An 18,021-nucleotide genomic window follows, 5' to 3' on the forward strand; every position below is an offset into this window, starting at 1 on the left:
TTCTGGTCTTTGAAATCTAATTGCAGGAAAGCCAAATACTAAATGAACTAAAATTCACTTTGGGTCCTAATTTATTTTTTACTTAGAACAAAATTCTTTACAGTATAAAATGTTTCTTTGTTTTTCTAATCAAGTACACACCTGCAATATGACTTCAGGTTTAAAAAACGTAATGTAGAAAATGCATTCCTACTATCCTGGGGCATTTCTTTTACATCCTTAACTATGGCATTTGAGGTTTTGACGTGAATAGCGATATGATTTTTTTTTTTTTAAAGCGGGAGAAAGGAAATTCATACCTGCCAAGAGTTGGAGAGGAAAATAGGAAGAGCCCCTGGAACTCTAGTATGTTAGATTAAAAACATTATTTAGAGGAACAGAGTGGGAAACCGGTGAATATTTTGGCTTTTATAAAAAGGGAGTGTGCCTCATAAACAGGACAGTTGGAATGTATGGAAAAGTTCCAGTTAAAACAAGACACAAAGCACATGACTAATATTGCTTTTCCAAGTTAGACAAATGCAGCTTTAACCAGAATTTGCCTCAGAGGGGCCTCTGGAGCCCTCCCTGAATCTTGAGATTTTGATCCTTGTTGAAGTTCCAAGTCTGAAGAAGGAAAGCTATACTGGGAGATGCTGTGCTTTGACCCCATCTTTCTTCCCGAGTTTCTCTCACTTCCTTACAAATTTACCCCAGATGAGTGTCAGAAGACAAACTGATGTGCTCAGGTAAGGGAGCAAATGCAAAACTGAATTTGATCGTCTTCAGGAACAATTCTTGCTATACATAGTTGAAAACCTTCTTGGCCCACCAAGAGAAACTTCACTGTGTAGAAAATAATATCAACTGCAAAGTCATTTTTGAATGCAAACAACAAGTATTCTTTGTACTCTTTCATCTCCTTCCCACACCTAAGAATATATGTCAAAATATGTAAAACAGAAAATATACATAAACATATATGTGTTCATATATAAAATCTAAAAACAGTCACAAATTTCAACCAGATTTCTGCACTGTACCTGTCCTTCAAAACCTGTCAGGCCCTCCTTCATGTGATGAGATTCCCTCATTACTAATTCAGGGCATTCCCTTTCTCCTGACATTTCCTATCACCTTAGCATGGATTGCCTTGTTTATTGTTTTCATTTCTTGTTCAGCACCACCAAACCAATGTGCATTTAGGGTGATCTTAGACTTCAGCTCACCTGAGAAGTTCGAATTCATACCGTTGCCCCGGTGTACTTAATAGTGCCCTCTTTCAAATTAAAAAGTGTTCTTATGTAGAGCATAATTTATACAGTTATCCATTGTATGCTGCAATCAGATCTTTTTCAAAGCTAAATTGACTAAAGTGTGTGTAAATGAATCACAAGGAAAGGCTGTGATATGACCTCACCAGACAGCCTTCTTGTGATGGCCCATTTCAACACAAATGAGCATCATTTGTGGCTTCACAATGGTTCTTGTAAATTCTATCATGAACAAGAGTTTTGCTTTTTGCCATCCTCACCCACTTTAACTTCTGACTCATGTTGGGATTGCCCCAAACAGGGCAGGGCAGATAGATGGAATCCGTGTAGCATTGCCCTAACATTTCTTAACCTGCCCAGCGTTGCAAGTAGCTTACCCCCTGCTTTTGTTCTCTAAAAATCTTTATGCTAGCAGAAAACCCTATTGAACTCATGTGAATTTTTTCTATGTAACAAGGGAGGTTGAAACTTTTCCCTGAAACATAAAGATTACACATAATAAAAACCTAATAAACCTGGTTAACGAGAAGAAAAGATTAGTGTGATTTCATAACATCGGCATTATAAGGAAGTTGTGCTCAGGAAAAACTACTCAACCTTATAGGGATAAAGAACATTTGCTGAATTGAAATTTGATTTAGATCTGGGCAATAAGAAAACAATAAGTGAATTGGTGGCTTTGCATCTGATAATGGTAGCATTAAAAAGTGCTATTTCAATTCAGTATCATTCCCATCACATATTCAGGGTTCTTTAGAAAGAAATTACCCTTGCTTTAAAATAAATCAGTAGAACTGTACACTATCAGAAGACCAAACGTAAAGAAACTTGTCACTATATGTTGGTTTGTGTTTTTTCACATTTGAAAACATCAAGATGAGTTCATCTAGATATGAACTCATCCAGATAGGAGTTCATCCAGTAAGCATAATTATATTTATTGCCTTTTACAATAAATTGGTTTTGGAAATGAAGTTTTTTTAAAAAAAATGTAAATAATCAAGAGCTATAAAAACCTAAGAAATTAGACTGCCAGGTCAACTTCAACTTAGAATATCATGTATTCATCACAGATTTACTGGGTGTGTACCAGATGCTAGACTTGGATATTGGGGATAGAAAGAAAATATATGTAAGCACCTGTCCTCCAGGAACTGACAGTCTCATAGTCTTATTTTTCCAAGGAAAAACAAAACATGTCTCTTCAGAGTGGATGGTCTATGTCATGTAAAGTAATGTTATGCTTAACATTTCTAAAAAAGCATTTATATTAATCCTGCTCAAGTCTTTCTTTTATTATCTTGCAAAACTCAGGTGAATTTTCCTCTTAAATCAGAAACAGTTCTGAGTGGGGCGCCTGGCTGGCTCAGTCCGTAGAGCATGCAACTCTTGATCTTGGGGTTGTAAGTTTGAGCCCCACATTGGGTATAGAGAATACTTTTTAAAAAAAGAAAGAGAAAAAAAGAAACAGTTCTGAGAGACAACCCAGAATGGGGGCAGCAACTCCATGATCCTGTGAGGGGCCAGGACATCTTTACCTTTGCCATTCTTAGCATTGGCTTCCATGCTTAGCCCTTCCATTCAGGGCTCAAGATGGCTGCTACTAAACTAGACATCCTTTACAGGGCTGGTACGCCATCCCCACTTGCTCTGAGTTCTGGCTGTTAATGGCTCACAGCTGCCACATTCTCAGAAAAATGGCCTCCATCAGAGGGAGCCACATCGCTCAGCAATGTGTAAAGTTTAACCCACCCCAACCCTCTCTGTGCTGCCCTCAGTCAATGGCTGACTGATGGGATGGTATAAAAGCCAGACTTCCACTTTGCCCCAAAGTGGGACAACTTTGTGGTATGATTTGTGCTCCAAGTTCTGGGTAGAATCAGGCAGGTTAAGACCAGAATTTGACTGCAACAGTATCTTTGTGCCTTTTCCTTCCTGACCTTACCTCACTTCTCAATAGATTGCTTGCCAAAAGTCTCTATCTCAGGTTCTTCCTTTGGGGAGCTAAGACTTTTTTTTTTTTTCTTATAATGTCTTCATTTCCTCACCCTTTCTTCTGAGCCTCTATATACGTATTGATCATTATCATACCACTGCCTTTTCCTCCAAATATACTTTAAAACTATGAAACCTAATCGCTGGAACAGCTAACAGAGAAGACAAAAAAGAAAGGAATCCTAGTAGTTTTTGGCCAAACATAAATATGGGTGTATGTTTTTTCAAGTGCAAGTAGAGGCAAAATTATTTAGACAAAATGTTTTTTTCCCATAGAGGTACTTATTTTCATTTCCATGGCCTGTATGCTTATTTGCTACAAGTTTGAAACAAACAATATGGTAAAAGCAAAGGAGAGAAAAATACTCTAGGTTGGGTGTTGCTGCTAGAGAGTCGTATTTTCTGAATGTATAATTTAGTAGCAAACCTCAAATACTAAAGTGAATTTTTCAACTAATTCTATATGAGCACAGTTGAAATATGCATTTGTTGCATAAAAATTATTTTAGTAAGCTGAAGTTTTGGCATAGATGTATTATTTTAATTCTTTTAATAATATCTGCTTCTTTGTCCATTTCAACAGTAAAATTATGTTTCATAGTCTAAATGCTAAGTAAAAGAGCAAATGCAAAATGTTAATAAAGAATGTGGCTTTGTATTACGTTTATATGAAGTCCAAGGAAAAAAGCAGAAGAAAAAGAAAAATACAAATAGTTGTACTGTTATTTCCTTGCTCCCTCTGTTTTTGCGATACTCCCTCAGTCATCATAATACATCTCTTCTTCAGAGCTTCCCTACTCAGATCTACCTTTTCCAAAGAGCTTCCTATGCTTCTACCTTTTCTCCCTTGCCCCTTTACCTAATCTATCTTAAAATTTAACTGACTTTGGTTTTGTTTCCTGTGCCTGATTTTCAAAGAAGTAGTCCTAACCACCTCTTCCCTCTCTATATATTTGTAGGAGTCTTTATGGAACAGCTCCTCAATCAAAATTTGGAATAACTAGGTAACAGCAAGTGATTAGAACACTAATCTATTGCTTCATTTTTATTTTTACATCAAATGATAGCATGATAAATTTCTGTGCAAAAGAGAGCTTTCAGTAATCGGGTAATGTAGTTTGAAGATATCTGTAACAATTACATGGCCGCAATATACAGCTAGAAAAAGGAAACTCCAGAGTTATACTCTAAAACTTATTCTTTGTGCTCAATTTGCCTGGTTTTGACTGCTATCAAAGTAAAGTATGTATTCATTGTAAGAGTGTTTACTTTTATCTTTTTGTTAAGGAAGTGGCTTTATATAATTATCCAAGTTTAATTTAATTTGTATAGTAAATGCAGTTAAGGAAAGGATACTCTGAAAACAAAATGCATTTCTCTACTCTTCACAAATCATTCTGTCTAGTCCTAACAGGAGAATCCAAAATGATTGATTCTGAATATTAAGGACTACAATCTTTATCAGTTTTAATTGTTCCTTCTTCCAGATAACTTTGGGCATCCTTTAAATTTTGTTGAAATTTTGTGGTGTAGACTTCAGAGCAGAAAAACATTAGAAATATTTCCAAAACTTTCACTTTCTCTGATCACTTGACTTACGGAAATATCCCAATCTAAATGTTGAAACACGGGCTTTTTTAGTTACTATTTTTATTATTTTTTTTTTTTTGGTCCATATTCTTTTTCTTCTTACTTCTATAGATTAAACATTCTCAAAATAATCTGAATAAATGCATCATCTAAAACAAAGAATATCTAAGTGACAGTCATAAATATGTAGTTTCCTGATTTTTGTGTACTTTATCCTGTTGATGATAGATATTTATTATACTTTATGACAGACTGTTATAAAGGTCATTTTACATGCGTCAGAAACATTTAATTCTGGGAAATAATTAGAAAAATATTCAGATTAAGTCAAGGTACACATTGAAAAATGTGAACAAAATGAAGGTGTTGTAAGAGATTTAAGGTAATCAATTATAGTCATGCCAAAACTGTACTTGTAACAGATTGGACTGATGTGTGTCTATTTGAACAAATGGGCTTTTAAAAGTCATTTTTAAATAATCAAAATAAAAGTAGTAGCTTTTTATTTAATAGTTATTCTTATATATTAGCTATATTTTTAAAACTTTGTGTTTATGATCCAAGGGACTTTCATTTTAAATACAACTAATTATATTTACAACAAATTTAAAGACACATAACACCTCCCCCTTTTTTAAAAGCTAGATGTATACACACAATGTGTATATATACATGTGTGTATATATACACACATAAATTATTATAATATTAATTATAAATAAGTTATAATAGTCCCTTTGCTGAGTGTCTACCCTACCCTAAGTACTGTGCTTGGCATGCTTATGCTTGCTCATTTCATCTCATATCAGTATTTTGATATAGGTATAGTTATCCCTAAGTTACAGTGGAAGAAATGGAATCTCAGAGAATTTAGGTAACTAGCGTAAGAACACATTGCTCTTAAGTAACAGTGCTGTGGAAATTTGGAACTTTATTTCCAGTAACTATTTAGCAATGCTACCTCATCGTATCTATTACCTCCAATTGTAATAGGAGTAAAAGTAAGAATCTCAGCCCATGCTCAAAGATCAAGGAATAGAGTTTTTCAGAATGTACACACTTACAAGATGTTAAATCATTTACTAATTTCTGTCTTGGTAGCACATTTTTTTAATGACATGGGATTGATGAGGCAGTTAGGACTAAAGGAAATGAGAACAAAAGAGGGTTCTGAAGACATATGGTTTAAAATACGATTCTGCTTCCATTGTCTTTCGTAATTTCCTTTAAGATCCACAGAAAAAGTATCCTTAATAAAAACACAATGCTAGAACATTAAGAATATAGTGCTATGCCATGCCACTGAACAAAGAGCTGAACAGGTAGCTACCACTGTCTTAGAGTGGTAAGAAGAAACACTCAGGCACCCCCTCTAATGAGGTGTCAGTGCTGAGAACTGCTGGGAAAGCACCACTGGGAAGCAGCCTCCTATGATGTTGCGTCAGGGATGGGGCAGCCAATGAACGGAGTCAACCTAGAGGCTGATGACAAACTGCCCATGTCAGTAAACAGCACTCATGCATTGATTGATGTGTGCTCAATATAAAGATTTCTATTTACATGGGAGGATCTGACAGACAGACAGGAAGACACACACACATCCCTTTAGCACATATTGACTAACAGCCTCCATAGTAGCATGACCATTCAGTGTAAAGAACTGTTCTAATTGGTGTGATATTTGCATGTTAGGTATTTACTTAATGTGCGTTTAAAATGAAAAAGAAAAATGCTTAAACAATTCTGCTTACCAAAGTGTATCTGGTTTGTCTTCTGTAAAGTCTAGCCATGACACTCTCCAGCAGTAACATTTGACATTATTCCCATGGAGTTCAATTTATGGCCTTTCTCAGGTCTGCAGAATCGTAAGGTCTGCCTCCTCCATATCCATTTATGGGTTCGTTTTTCCTATAATTATGTAGACTGAGAAATGTCAACCCTGGAACCTGGGACATAATAACACGACCAAAGTTTCTACCCCTGTTGGTCATCACTCTTAGGTGTCTGAAGTCTGAGAACAGAAGTTGGCAGTAGAACTTTTTAAACAAACGGTCAGAAAGCAGACTATAAAGAAAGATTTTTGTTTGTAAACCCATTATTTACCACTTGTGTCTTAGAAGTAGGAGACTGACCTAACCTTGAATCTGGGTTAACTTAGGACACAGTCACACAACTATTAGAAACAAAGACCACAGTCATAGAAGCGGCAGCTGCCCTTCCAAGAGAGTGCAATCTTAACTGCCAGTGCCAACGTCCTACCTGCGGAGTGAAGAAGTTAGTCAAGCCTGGACTGAAATAGACTGACTTCCACATTCCAGTCAGGTCAAGTTTAAGAGTTGGTAAAGGCCAAGTTAGGTCTGCAAATGTGCTTGATTTCTTTCTGAGAACAACTAAAAAGGTCACTCTGTCCTCTGAATACTTTAGAAATAAGCACCTTTTATAGTTTGGCAGGCTAAGCCAGCTAGAAGGATTTTAGGCTATGGAGTCTTCACAGTCAGATGGCCACACTAGTAGTAAAGGCAGCCCAAAACAGTGGTTATTTTTAGTCCTTGGAAATCTAGACCAGGTCTGGACAAATCAGTAAGGAAGTTTGGATCATGTTTATTAAAAGTTGATATAAAGCCAAGGACAAAGGCTGCAAGGGACACAGAGAGGAGATAATAGAACAGCCATTAAGAGTTAAGGAGGGATGGTTTTGGCTTAACTTGGTTGTCTAGGGAAATACAGGGAAGGGCGCTCACTACCACCTCAATTAGTACCTTTCTGCTATACTTACTCTCTTTCCTATAGTTCCTCTTTCTTCCCACTGCCAACGCCCACCCCATGCCACCTTCAGGTCACTGCTGTTTTAACTGTGTATTCTAGAATGTTGGGGCAAGTTGAGAGAGAAGAAAAAGAAAAACTGATTGGATGGGGACAGCCAGAGATTTTGTGGCCTTGATCCCCTTTCAAGCTACCATGTCCCTGTGTGATTATACACACACACACACAAACGTACGTAGTCCTCTCTCATGCCTCTTTCATTACATTTTTTAAAAGATAAACACAGATTAGAAGAAACAAAATGAAATGGCAAAGAGATATACTAGATCTCACTGCCTCTAGGGATCATCCTTAAACACATCCTCTTCCCCTAACCCTGCCCTTCCTCTAAAGCAGAGTGAGAAGCCCCTCACTATGTTCCCACAGTGCCTTGGTGATATCTCTCTTGTTGTGCTTATCATACTGTATTTTATTCTTTGCTTATATAGTTATCTCCTCACCTGGACTGTGAAATACTTACAGCTAGAATGCCTGTTATTTGCCTGTGAGTGAGATGAATAGAATGCTGTGATTTCCAGTGTCCTTGTGACATTTCATAGTAAAGGATGGACTGTAGGAAGTATGTGATTATTCCACTAAAAACTCATGATAAAATAATTTATGACTCTTTCTTTATTGTATTTTATGTATCTAAGTTCATAATGATGAGTCTCTTCATAATGATATAAGTAGTTAGTGGCCACGGATAAAGGTAAAGAGTTTCCAGGCACAGCTATGTTATTAACATATATACGATGTTACTATGTCACAGCTAAGTGTGGGAATCTATGGGAAAGTGAACTGGTCATGATCTTAAAGTGATCTTAAATTGGGTAAACTAAAACAATTCATCCATCTTAACTACTTTATGTCTAAAATGTTGAACCATGCTGTTATATTTAGTTCTGGTACCCATCAAGCCAAAATATCAATATTAAGACAATCGAATTCCCGAATTACTCTATTATGTCATCATTTCTCAAGAAATCAAGGTCATTTTTCAGAAAGTTCATTCACTAGGACCCAACATGGATTGACATGTTCAGACTGAGGTCTGTATATGACTATTTTTACAGGAAAAATTCTAGATCCCAAAATGCCTTATTAGTTCAGATAATATGAAATACAGTGAAACTTCAGCACACTAAAAAATGTGGAGTGTCTTTTACTCTTGTAGTAGAATACAAGCCAAACCCCAAACCTAACTAAAATCACATTTTCATCACCATCCTTTTTCCCAGCCTTATAAAACCAAATAATAACTATCCAGGAAATGTTGTATCTGTTAATTATAATGCAGTTAACCTTACCTCTTCCCAAAGAAATTATATATATTTTTAATATTTACTTTAAACTATTGGTCAGCTTGTTTCAGTGTTCAAAATACATTTTGGTCTAGAATTGTATATACTTCCCAATAGGATAGTAACACCTCATTTTATCCTCCATTACAGAAGACAATAGATGTACATCTTCGAATGCAGCATCCTGCACCAAGTGCCTTGCGCTGGGTCCGGAATGTGGATGGTGCGCTCAAGAGGTGTGCCTTTTTCTTTCTTTCTTATTTCCTTATTTTTCTTTCTTTCTTTCTTTCTTTTTCTTTCTTTTCTTTCTTTCTTTCCTTCCTTCTTTCCTTCTTTTCTTGTCTCCCTTCCTTTCCCTTTCCTTCTCTTCTCTCTTTTTTGCTCTTTTCTCTGTTCCTCATGGTTGACCTTCTCTCTAGGCATGATTTCATTGCCCTAGTATTTTGTGCCTTGAAGGTGCATCAGGAAAAAGAAAGATACTGCTGAGCATCAGGAAAATTTTCTTTGGTTTTATGCTTGGAAACAGCATATCTGGCTTAATAAAAAGTGTAACCTTTTCATTAGGAAAATTATGGTAATTTTGAAATGAAGTGCAAACCATTTTATGTCTCCCATCTGTTCTATAGAGAGAATTGGCAAACACAGAAAGTGACTTTTGATAGGTCAGTAGGCTTTGTGTGAAATTCTTGCTGCAGCTTGGGGCAGTAGGTTATATATGCAAGTTGGATCACAGTCTTGTACTTGCTTATTAAAGAAAAGCAAGTTAGTTTATTGGTCTGTTTCATTTGTTTTTACTTGAAATACTTAGAGATAAGTTATTTACTCCATTTCATAACATTGTACATCAATTCGCCAGTTACTTATGAAAAATGGGATGCTTTTCCTTTGACATGTGACCCTATTCATGCAGTACTGTGTACATTTAAATTCTGTGGAATGAAGAATAATTCAGAAATTGTTTATTGTTCAAAATTAGTGTTTTTCTATTCTAACAAGAGAAACATAACCCAATAACAAACTTCTTAGTAAAAAAATTATAATGCATTCCTTCTTTCTTGGCTGTGAAGTTGTTTTATGAATTTTTTCTTTTCTTGGTAATCTTCAATCAGAACTACCTTATATGATAAGTTGTAATGAAGAAGCCATCTACTAATCTGGGGGTTCTTTTGTGAAATTATATAGGTAATTTTGTATTTGTTTATGTAGCTCTTGTGAATTGGAACAAATAGATCTTTAATGGTCTTTTGCTTGACATGAAAAGAAATCTCTAGCTTTTGCCTCCTCTGATTTCGCTCAAAAACTGCACCTACCATCATCTTTCCAGTTTCTCCTGTTACTGCTTGCCCTTATGCATCTCCCAGGGGAAAAAAGAAAGCTGAAAAGTAGCAAAGGATGGTGGACATTACTTTCTTCTAAAGCAAGTCAGGAAAGAGGCAGGGGAGGGGTTCAGAAAATAGTAGCCATGTCTGAAAGTAAGTGTCCCTCCTACTGACAACCCAAAGCCTTCTTGGATATACTCTAGGCTTTACCAGTGAGAAAATCAGGTGTCACTCAAAACTAGCAGTGCTTCACCAGAACCCATGGAATCAGGCAATGTCAGAAAGAGGACAATTCCAGAGTTGCTAGTCCCATCACCTCTGATGACTCAAATGACCAGATAGAATTCACTCTATTCTCTGAGCCTCCCTTTCCTCATCTCTGTAACCCTGAGTTTGGAGTTTGCTTCTAGGTTTTCTTGTCAAGAATGTTTCATGGCTTGATATTTCCTGACCCTCGGCCAATATTGCATTTTAGATTTTTACTAAGGAAGATCCTTAGAGCCATGAAGTTTATGTCAACTTGATACCAGCTGCTGGGATCTTTAGTCAGTATAGTTTAGAGGGACTTTCAAAAGATGGTTAAGAAACCCATTTGTCAGCCAAAGGTAACATCCCAGCCATACAGAATGCTAAGTTCCAGAGGGACCCCTTTCTCTGATACCGCCGCTGGGACAGAAAAGCTGGAGAGGCACAGTTACAGGATTAGTAAATGTCAGTCCTGCCACAAGGGGAAGGATTTTGAGTATTCAGAGAAATTGGTGGCCAAATGCAAGGAGGTAATCCAAGGGGAAATGTCAGGTGTCTGCCAAAGCAGAGGAGGCAAACCCGTGTCTGCTACTGGCCAAATGCTTCAGAGGAGGATCTCAGGAAACATTTGGAAATCAGCTGGCTGTTCATGTTGCAAAATATTCTCCTATGTAGTGTAGGGTCATCTCATTCATGTACTGAAAAAGCGGGCTCTGAAATGAGATCAGCTTGGGTTCAAATCCCAAGGCCATCGGTTTCTAACTGTATAAACTTGGACATGTTACTCTAACTACTCTGAACCTCAGTTTTCTCTCAGAAATAATAATTGTACCTATGACACGCTGTAGTGAAGATTAAATGAAACAGAATGTGAGAAGCATTTGACCCACGTATTGCTTAAAAATGGGAGTTGTTACTTTGAGAACTTGAGTGAGACTCCAGAGCAACTCACTGAGGCTTAGGAAACCAAGAGGACTGTGTTAAGAACACCACCTAAGGGGGAGTAACCAGTATTAGGACTGAGCCTCTAGTCACATCAGTAACAGAAGGAGCTGTCCACTCCCCGCAGGCTGACCTGACATCGACAGGAAGAATAGAATGGTTAATTTTGAAAGATTACACCACTAGGCACATAGGCAACTAATGTCTTTTATTTCTTAACCAATGAGAGTGGAGGGACAGGGAAAGAATAGGCATTTTTTTCTCTGTTCATGATTAGAATAGGTAAACAGTAACAAATTAAGCCTGGTTTGTACGATTTTCAAAGTTGGTCAGAAGTAAAACATCACTAGAAAATTTAGACAGGGTATATTCAATTTGCCTACATTCTTTTTTTATAGCATGTTAATCTGCTGTTCTTTACGTTTTGCTTTCTCTTTTCCTCCATGCTACATAAACATAATTGGGAAAATAATTAGGATGCAAAGGACCTTACCAATATCACCTAGTTTAATGCCTCAACCTCCTTTTTAACACAAGTAAAAATCCTGATGAGTTTTGAAGAATTCTCTTTCTCTCCTGCGTGCTATGCTAGACACCGATTGTGATTACATAGCCAGAAGTTTAGAGGGCAGCCTTCGAACATAATTATACTAAAAGACAACACAAAGGGCATTCACTGTCAAAAGGAAGATGATAGAGTTCCTTCATTTCTGTGCAGACTGTCATGTTTGGAAATCAGAAAGACTCAGAAATGAGAAGACAAAACTTTACTTATTTTTTTCCCCAGATAATTATCTTGAATGGATGAAAGTAACAACTGATGAAAAGCCATCTGGGGTAACTTCAACCTGGGATTTTCATTTACAAATAGGCTTGAGATGCAGACAGTTGGAGTATGATTTTGCTTGTGTATTTCTTGCAGAAAAAAATAAAACATAAGAATTAGAAGAAATTAAAATGACACAAAACACCACAAATTAAAAGGGTGTGGTTTCAAATTCTTTTCTTTTATACAAAGTGGAAAGTAGGCCACAGTGGGTAGGCGCAGCATTCCATTCTTTATTTTGATGTCACGGTCTTTTCTTCCCTTCTCAAACCTAATTGTCAAATTGGCAGTGTTTTTCTAACTCAGTTTTTATAGTGGAGTAAAAACAGCCATGCTGATTCAGACATTGCAAAATAATTGAGACTATTTTGCCTATTTCAGCAAAATGATTTGACGTTTAAAGGTCAGATGGCATAGTGTGATGTATAGTTGCAGTGAATTAACCATATTCCCTTCTTTTCCATTTCTGTATACACAAATAACAAAATCCCTAGCTGAAAAGGAAAATCGGAATTATTTGTACTTTATTTCCTTTCGTGATTTGAAGTCTTGGGGTTTTTACATCTGTAAAACGCATGTGGCCCTTTGTCTGTGGCCGGTCATGTGAGGCGTGAACAAGTCTCATGCACCCTCAATATTCTTCAAGCTCCAGGACAGAAGGGTCCCCCCACCTGGAGCTTTCTGAAGGAAAGTGATACATCTGATAGCAGTCTATGCCACCTTTCTTTGAAGAACTCCAAACTGTATATAAACTAAATCTTATATTGAGTACCTCTGAGTTTTATCAATAGATGGATAAATTTGGATACAAGAAATTAAGGCTTTGGACTTTTTAAACTTCACGCTAAAACTCTAGGTGTCAATAGCACAGCAAATTGAATTTTTCTGTTCCCATGAAGTTGTTTACCAAATGACAGCAGGAAATCTTAATTGAAAAGGATATATCCTCTTTTATCTTTTAATTATATTTAATATTTCAAGTGTGTTTCACATTCTAATTCAGAATCAGTACTGTAAGGGGCCACACAGTAAAAAATTTTAAGTTTCGTGGGCCACATACTGTCTCTCTTGCATGTTCTTCTTTTTTATTGTTTTACAGCCATTTTTTAAATGTAGAAAGCATTTTTTGGCACTCAATCAATACAAAACAGGCCATAGATTGTTGTATTTGTCCTACTGTCCCTAGTTTTCCGACCCCTGTTCTAAATTAAGAGGGGAATTAAATTAAAATCCTTGTATGAATGTTTTTATATTGCCTACCACCATCCCATCTAATACTCACCAGTGCTACAGATGTTCCTATTCATAATTAGTGATCTAATACTCCAACTAATATTGAACTTGATATAATCTCCTTCTTCCATAACCCTATGAAATTCTGTGTTTCCCCTAAATTTAACATCCATAATAATTACCTTTACTTGCTTAATGGCTGAATTCACCAATGGTCCGTTAACTCCTTGATGACAGGGAGGGAGTCTGTCTTATTCCATTCTGTATCCTCAGCACCTAACAAACTACTATCCCTGAGTAAGTATTCAATCTGTATTCTTTGATTAAATGATTAGTTGGAAACCCAATTCCCTGAATCAGCTGAACTAAAGGAGGAATGACGGAATGCCAGATCAGAATAGCCACTGCCAGGAAGATCACTAAGCAAATATCCAGCTAATGTGTAAGCAAATATTCCAAATAATTCAGGCCAACCTTATATATAATAAAACATATTTCTATACTTCGATACATTTCCTGTTCTTAGGGAAAAACCTGATTGGTTACAAGAAAAATAAAAATACCAAATTTTACTCGGTCATGATAAATTAAATTTTAAGCTTGCCCCACTAATTCCAAGTTTATTGTATGGCTATTGAATGACAACTAACCAATGCTATGGTAATAAAAGTTCTAGATTCAGTTTCAAAATCAGGAGAATTTTAGCTGCAATCTTGTATCTTCCAGCCTCATTATGAACATCTTTCTTGGTTTATTAAATTATTTACAGGCTATTGTGTGTCTAAGAAGTTGGGAGATTTTATGGTCTAAACAATATAGATTTCCAATTCTTTTTTATTTTTTTTTTATTTTTAGTACCTTATTAGGCATGTGACTCCTGAGGGCTCGCTTTATATTCCAAATATAATAATATATAATAAACATACTAGCTGGGTTCTTTGAGAACTGAAACTTACATTTGGAATGACTGAATGGCCTATTTTGAATAAATTTTCTTTTGAAGCAGCCTTTCCAACATAAAATATTTAGAAAGAATTAAGTTGGTATAATTTTACAGTGATCAGTTAATAATATTTAAAGTCCTTGGTTTAAATCTCCTCTTTAATACTCATTTTCTTCTTTTTAAATAAAATTTAGGAATTAAAGCTTTAGTTAAGACAAATTTACTAGTTTTCTTATTGGAAACATGCAGCTATTTTGAATAGTTGCATAATCTGTGCAATATTGGAAGATGGCTTCTTTGCAATATTTGCTGTGTGGTTTTCTTTGATTATAACTGAGATGATATGCACTAAAAACGTCAGTGATTTTCCTTCTTTTAAACAGGATTTTATTTCAGGTGGATCAAGGAATGAACGTTGTGATATTATTTCCAATTTAATAAGCAAAGGCTGTTCGACTGATTCAATAGAATACCCATCTGTGCATGTAATACCAAGGGAAAATGAAATTAATACCCAGGTGACGCCAGGAGAAGTGTTGATCCAGCTGCGTCCAGGTTTGATGATTTTCAAATAAATCTATGATGATTCTGACTTGAAATTACATTTAGCTTTATTTGCTCATATTTAATATTTTGTGGAAGGCACTATTATTGTAGTAGAAATAACAGTGGGCTCAGAATCAAGAAGTCAGAATTTTGCTCTTTCTTGTGCCTATAGCTAGCTAGCTGTGTGGCCTCGGACACTCTCTGCAAACCTGACCACACTATATTATAATTACGTGTTTCCAGACTTGATCACATTGTAGTGTAATTGTGTTCCTATTCCATTGCCAGCTCTGGAAGAAAGAGAACTTGTTTTATTCCACTGCTTCTCCAAAGCCTCACAGAGTGCTGGCTTGTAGTAAGCACTCCATAAGTATTTGTTGACTTGATTAGTTGATTAAGTAGTAAGAGCTGTAAATTAAGCTAAGCCCTTAGAGCCTGTGTGATAAACTTTGAAACACAAAACTACAATTCATAATTATCATAATTAGCTTGACCTACTTTGTGGTGGCCCCTGAGATTAACACATATTTCTCCTCCTATACTTCTCTTGTACTTGCCATTTTATCACATTGTATTCCACAGTTTGGCACATGTAGTAGGCCACTGGAAATTATTCAGTTTCCTCTGGTGCTAGAGAATCCCAGGGTACAAACTACACATGGCAAGATAAGTTCAGGTACACAGGTATGCATCAGTCAATTAGATGCATTTAGTTTTCAGCAGTATGCAATTTCTTTCAAGTCTCCCATTATTTCATTCTGGGTGGTCTTGTCCTGTCATTAAATTTTTTAATAACCATTATTGACACATGACCTCCCTATTCCAAAGCTGAGCTATTTCTTCCAGATTCTTAGATTACCAGAAAAACAAAGTCTATTTCTTTCTTGGCTTTAGACATATTCCCAGCTTCCAATTAAAACTATGCTCTTCACCATATAAAACAGCCCAGTGTGGATATATATAAGCAACATTTGGAAAGGGATACACAAAAATGAAAGAAATTAGATTGGTAAGATTATGCCATTCACTATCCTCTATTGCTACCATAACAAAATACTGTACAATAGGTGGCTTAAACAACAGAAATTTATTTTCTCACAGTCCTGGAAGCTAGAAAGTTTAAGATCAAGGTACTGGCTGATTTGGTACCTGGAGAGGGAGAGAGAGACACACCCAGAGCAGGGGGGGGGGGGACAGAGAAAGAGCTCTGTGGTATCCCTTCTCATAAGGGCACTAATCTCATCATGAGGGCCCCACCCTCCTGAACTCATCTAAACCTAATTATCCCCCAAAGGCCCCATCTTCAAACACCATCACATTATGGGTTAGGGCTTCAACACATAAGTTCGGAGGGAAAACAATTGAGTCCATAGCACTTGATATATAAAATAATATTTTCAAAGGCCATGGAATATTTTTAGATATTAATCATATCTTAAACAAGAAAACTTAATCCCAAAAAGTGAAACATTTTATAGGTCAATATCACTGTACACTATGCAATAACTTTTGAAATCAATATAAGGGGATAAACAAATATTAAATAACAAACTAAGAAAAGCTTTTCCTAAATAAAGTCTGTCTCCAAGAATAAATCAAAACTCTAGTCATAGACTATTTAATAATTACAATAACAACACACATCAAAATATATGGGATGTGATTAAAGTTGCTCCCAGGAAAATTAAAAGCTTTAAGTGCTTTTATTATTAAAGAATGAGCAAAAATTAACTAAGCATCCAAATTAAGATATAGGAGCAACAAAAAGAAAACAGCTATAAGGAAAACAAGAGAAAGGAATTCATAAGTTAAGAAAAGAATTATAAAATGCAAACTAGAAATAAAAGGGTAAAATTAATGTATAATTCCAAGAGTTGGTTCTTTGCAAACTCCAATAAAAATAGATAAATTGTTGTCAAAGCTGATTAAGAAAAGAAGAAAAAAGTAACCCAGTTATAACCAAAGAAACAAATATTAAAGAAAAAAAGACTATGAAAATATTAAGCATAAAAATCTATGGTAAAATGCATAAATATTGATAATATACATAATTTTAAGGAAAATACATATGACTAATATTGCTCAAGAAGAGGGAGATCCCTAAGAAACTTAATAAAAATAAAAGAAATTAAGAGCATTGTAAAAGAAAAACCCACATTGTGTACTTAATGTTTTCTTGGGAAGAAATGATTTCATGTTCACCCAAACATTAAGAAATGCATTATCCCTATGCTACATAGACTCTTCCATTAGTTTTTAGAGAAGGCCTAGAAGCTCCCCAATCTGTACAAGGTGAGCATAACCCTAGGATCAAATCCTTAACATTTTAGGAAATCACATTAAATCATATGTGATAAGAAAAATAATGCCAAAAGGAAAAAATATATATTATCTCAACAGACACTGAAAAATCATACAGTAAAATTTAGTGTCCATTCTGCCAAAACCAAAACTGAAGAATAGTTCTTTAATATGTATTAAAATCCTTCTGGAAGTTTTATATAAAAGCAGTTAGGGCGCCTGGGTGGCTCAGTTGGTTAAGCGACTGCCTTCGGCTCAGGTCATGATCCTGGAGTCCCTGGATCGAGTCCCGCATCGGGCTCCCTGCTCGGCAGGGAGCCTGCTTCTCCCTCTGACCCTCCCCCCTCTCATGTGCTCTCTCTCTCTCTCATTCTCTCTGTCTCAAATAAATAAATAAAAAATCTTTAAAAAAAAAAAAAAGCAGTTAGACTAAAAAGCTAAATACAAGTTACAAACATCTTGAAAAGATAAAGCAAAATTATCATTATATGTCTCTGGTAAATCCAAGCAAATCAACTAAAATTAACTTTTAAAATTAAAAATAAAAAACAGGGGCACCTGGCTGGCTCAATCCATAAAGCATGAGACTCTTGATCTCAGGGTCATGAATTTGAGCCCCACATCGGGCCTAGAGCTTACTTTTAAAAAAATAAAAAATAAAAAATAAATTCCTCAGCCATCGTTATCTAAACAAGGTATATATATTTTTAAAAATAAATAA

General features: G+C 35.8%; 1 protein-coding gene across 2 annotated transcripts in view; it reads left to right on the forward strand.

The window, feature by feature from the left end:
- ITGB8 (integrin subunit beta 8) overlaps positions 1-18,021 on the forward strand; it is a 77,255-nt gene that overhangs the window by 19,079 nt on the left and 40,155 nt on the right. Inside the window, exons 2-3 of one of the 2 annotated variants that reach the window (XM_036113147.2) lie at positions 9,095-9,180; positions 14,837-15,008. In XM_036113147.2, the coding sequence (XP_035969040.1) occupies positions 9,095-9,180; positions 14,837-15,008 (258 nt within the window). Of the gene's footprint in view, positions 1-9,094; positions 9,181-14,836; positions 15,009-18,021 lie in introns of those variants that run through there. The other variant, XM_036113149.2, reaches the window with a different exon arrangement.

Source organism: Halichoerus grypus, chromosome 12, assembly GCF_964656455.1.
Source record: "Halichoerus grypus chromosome 12, mHalGry1.hap1.1, whole genome shotgun sequence".
Taxonomy (NCBI): Eukaryota; Metazoa; Chordata; class Mammalia; order Carnivora; family Phocidae; genus Halichoerus; species Halichoerus grypus.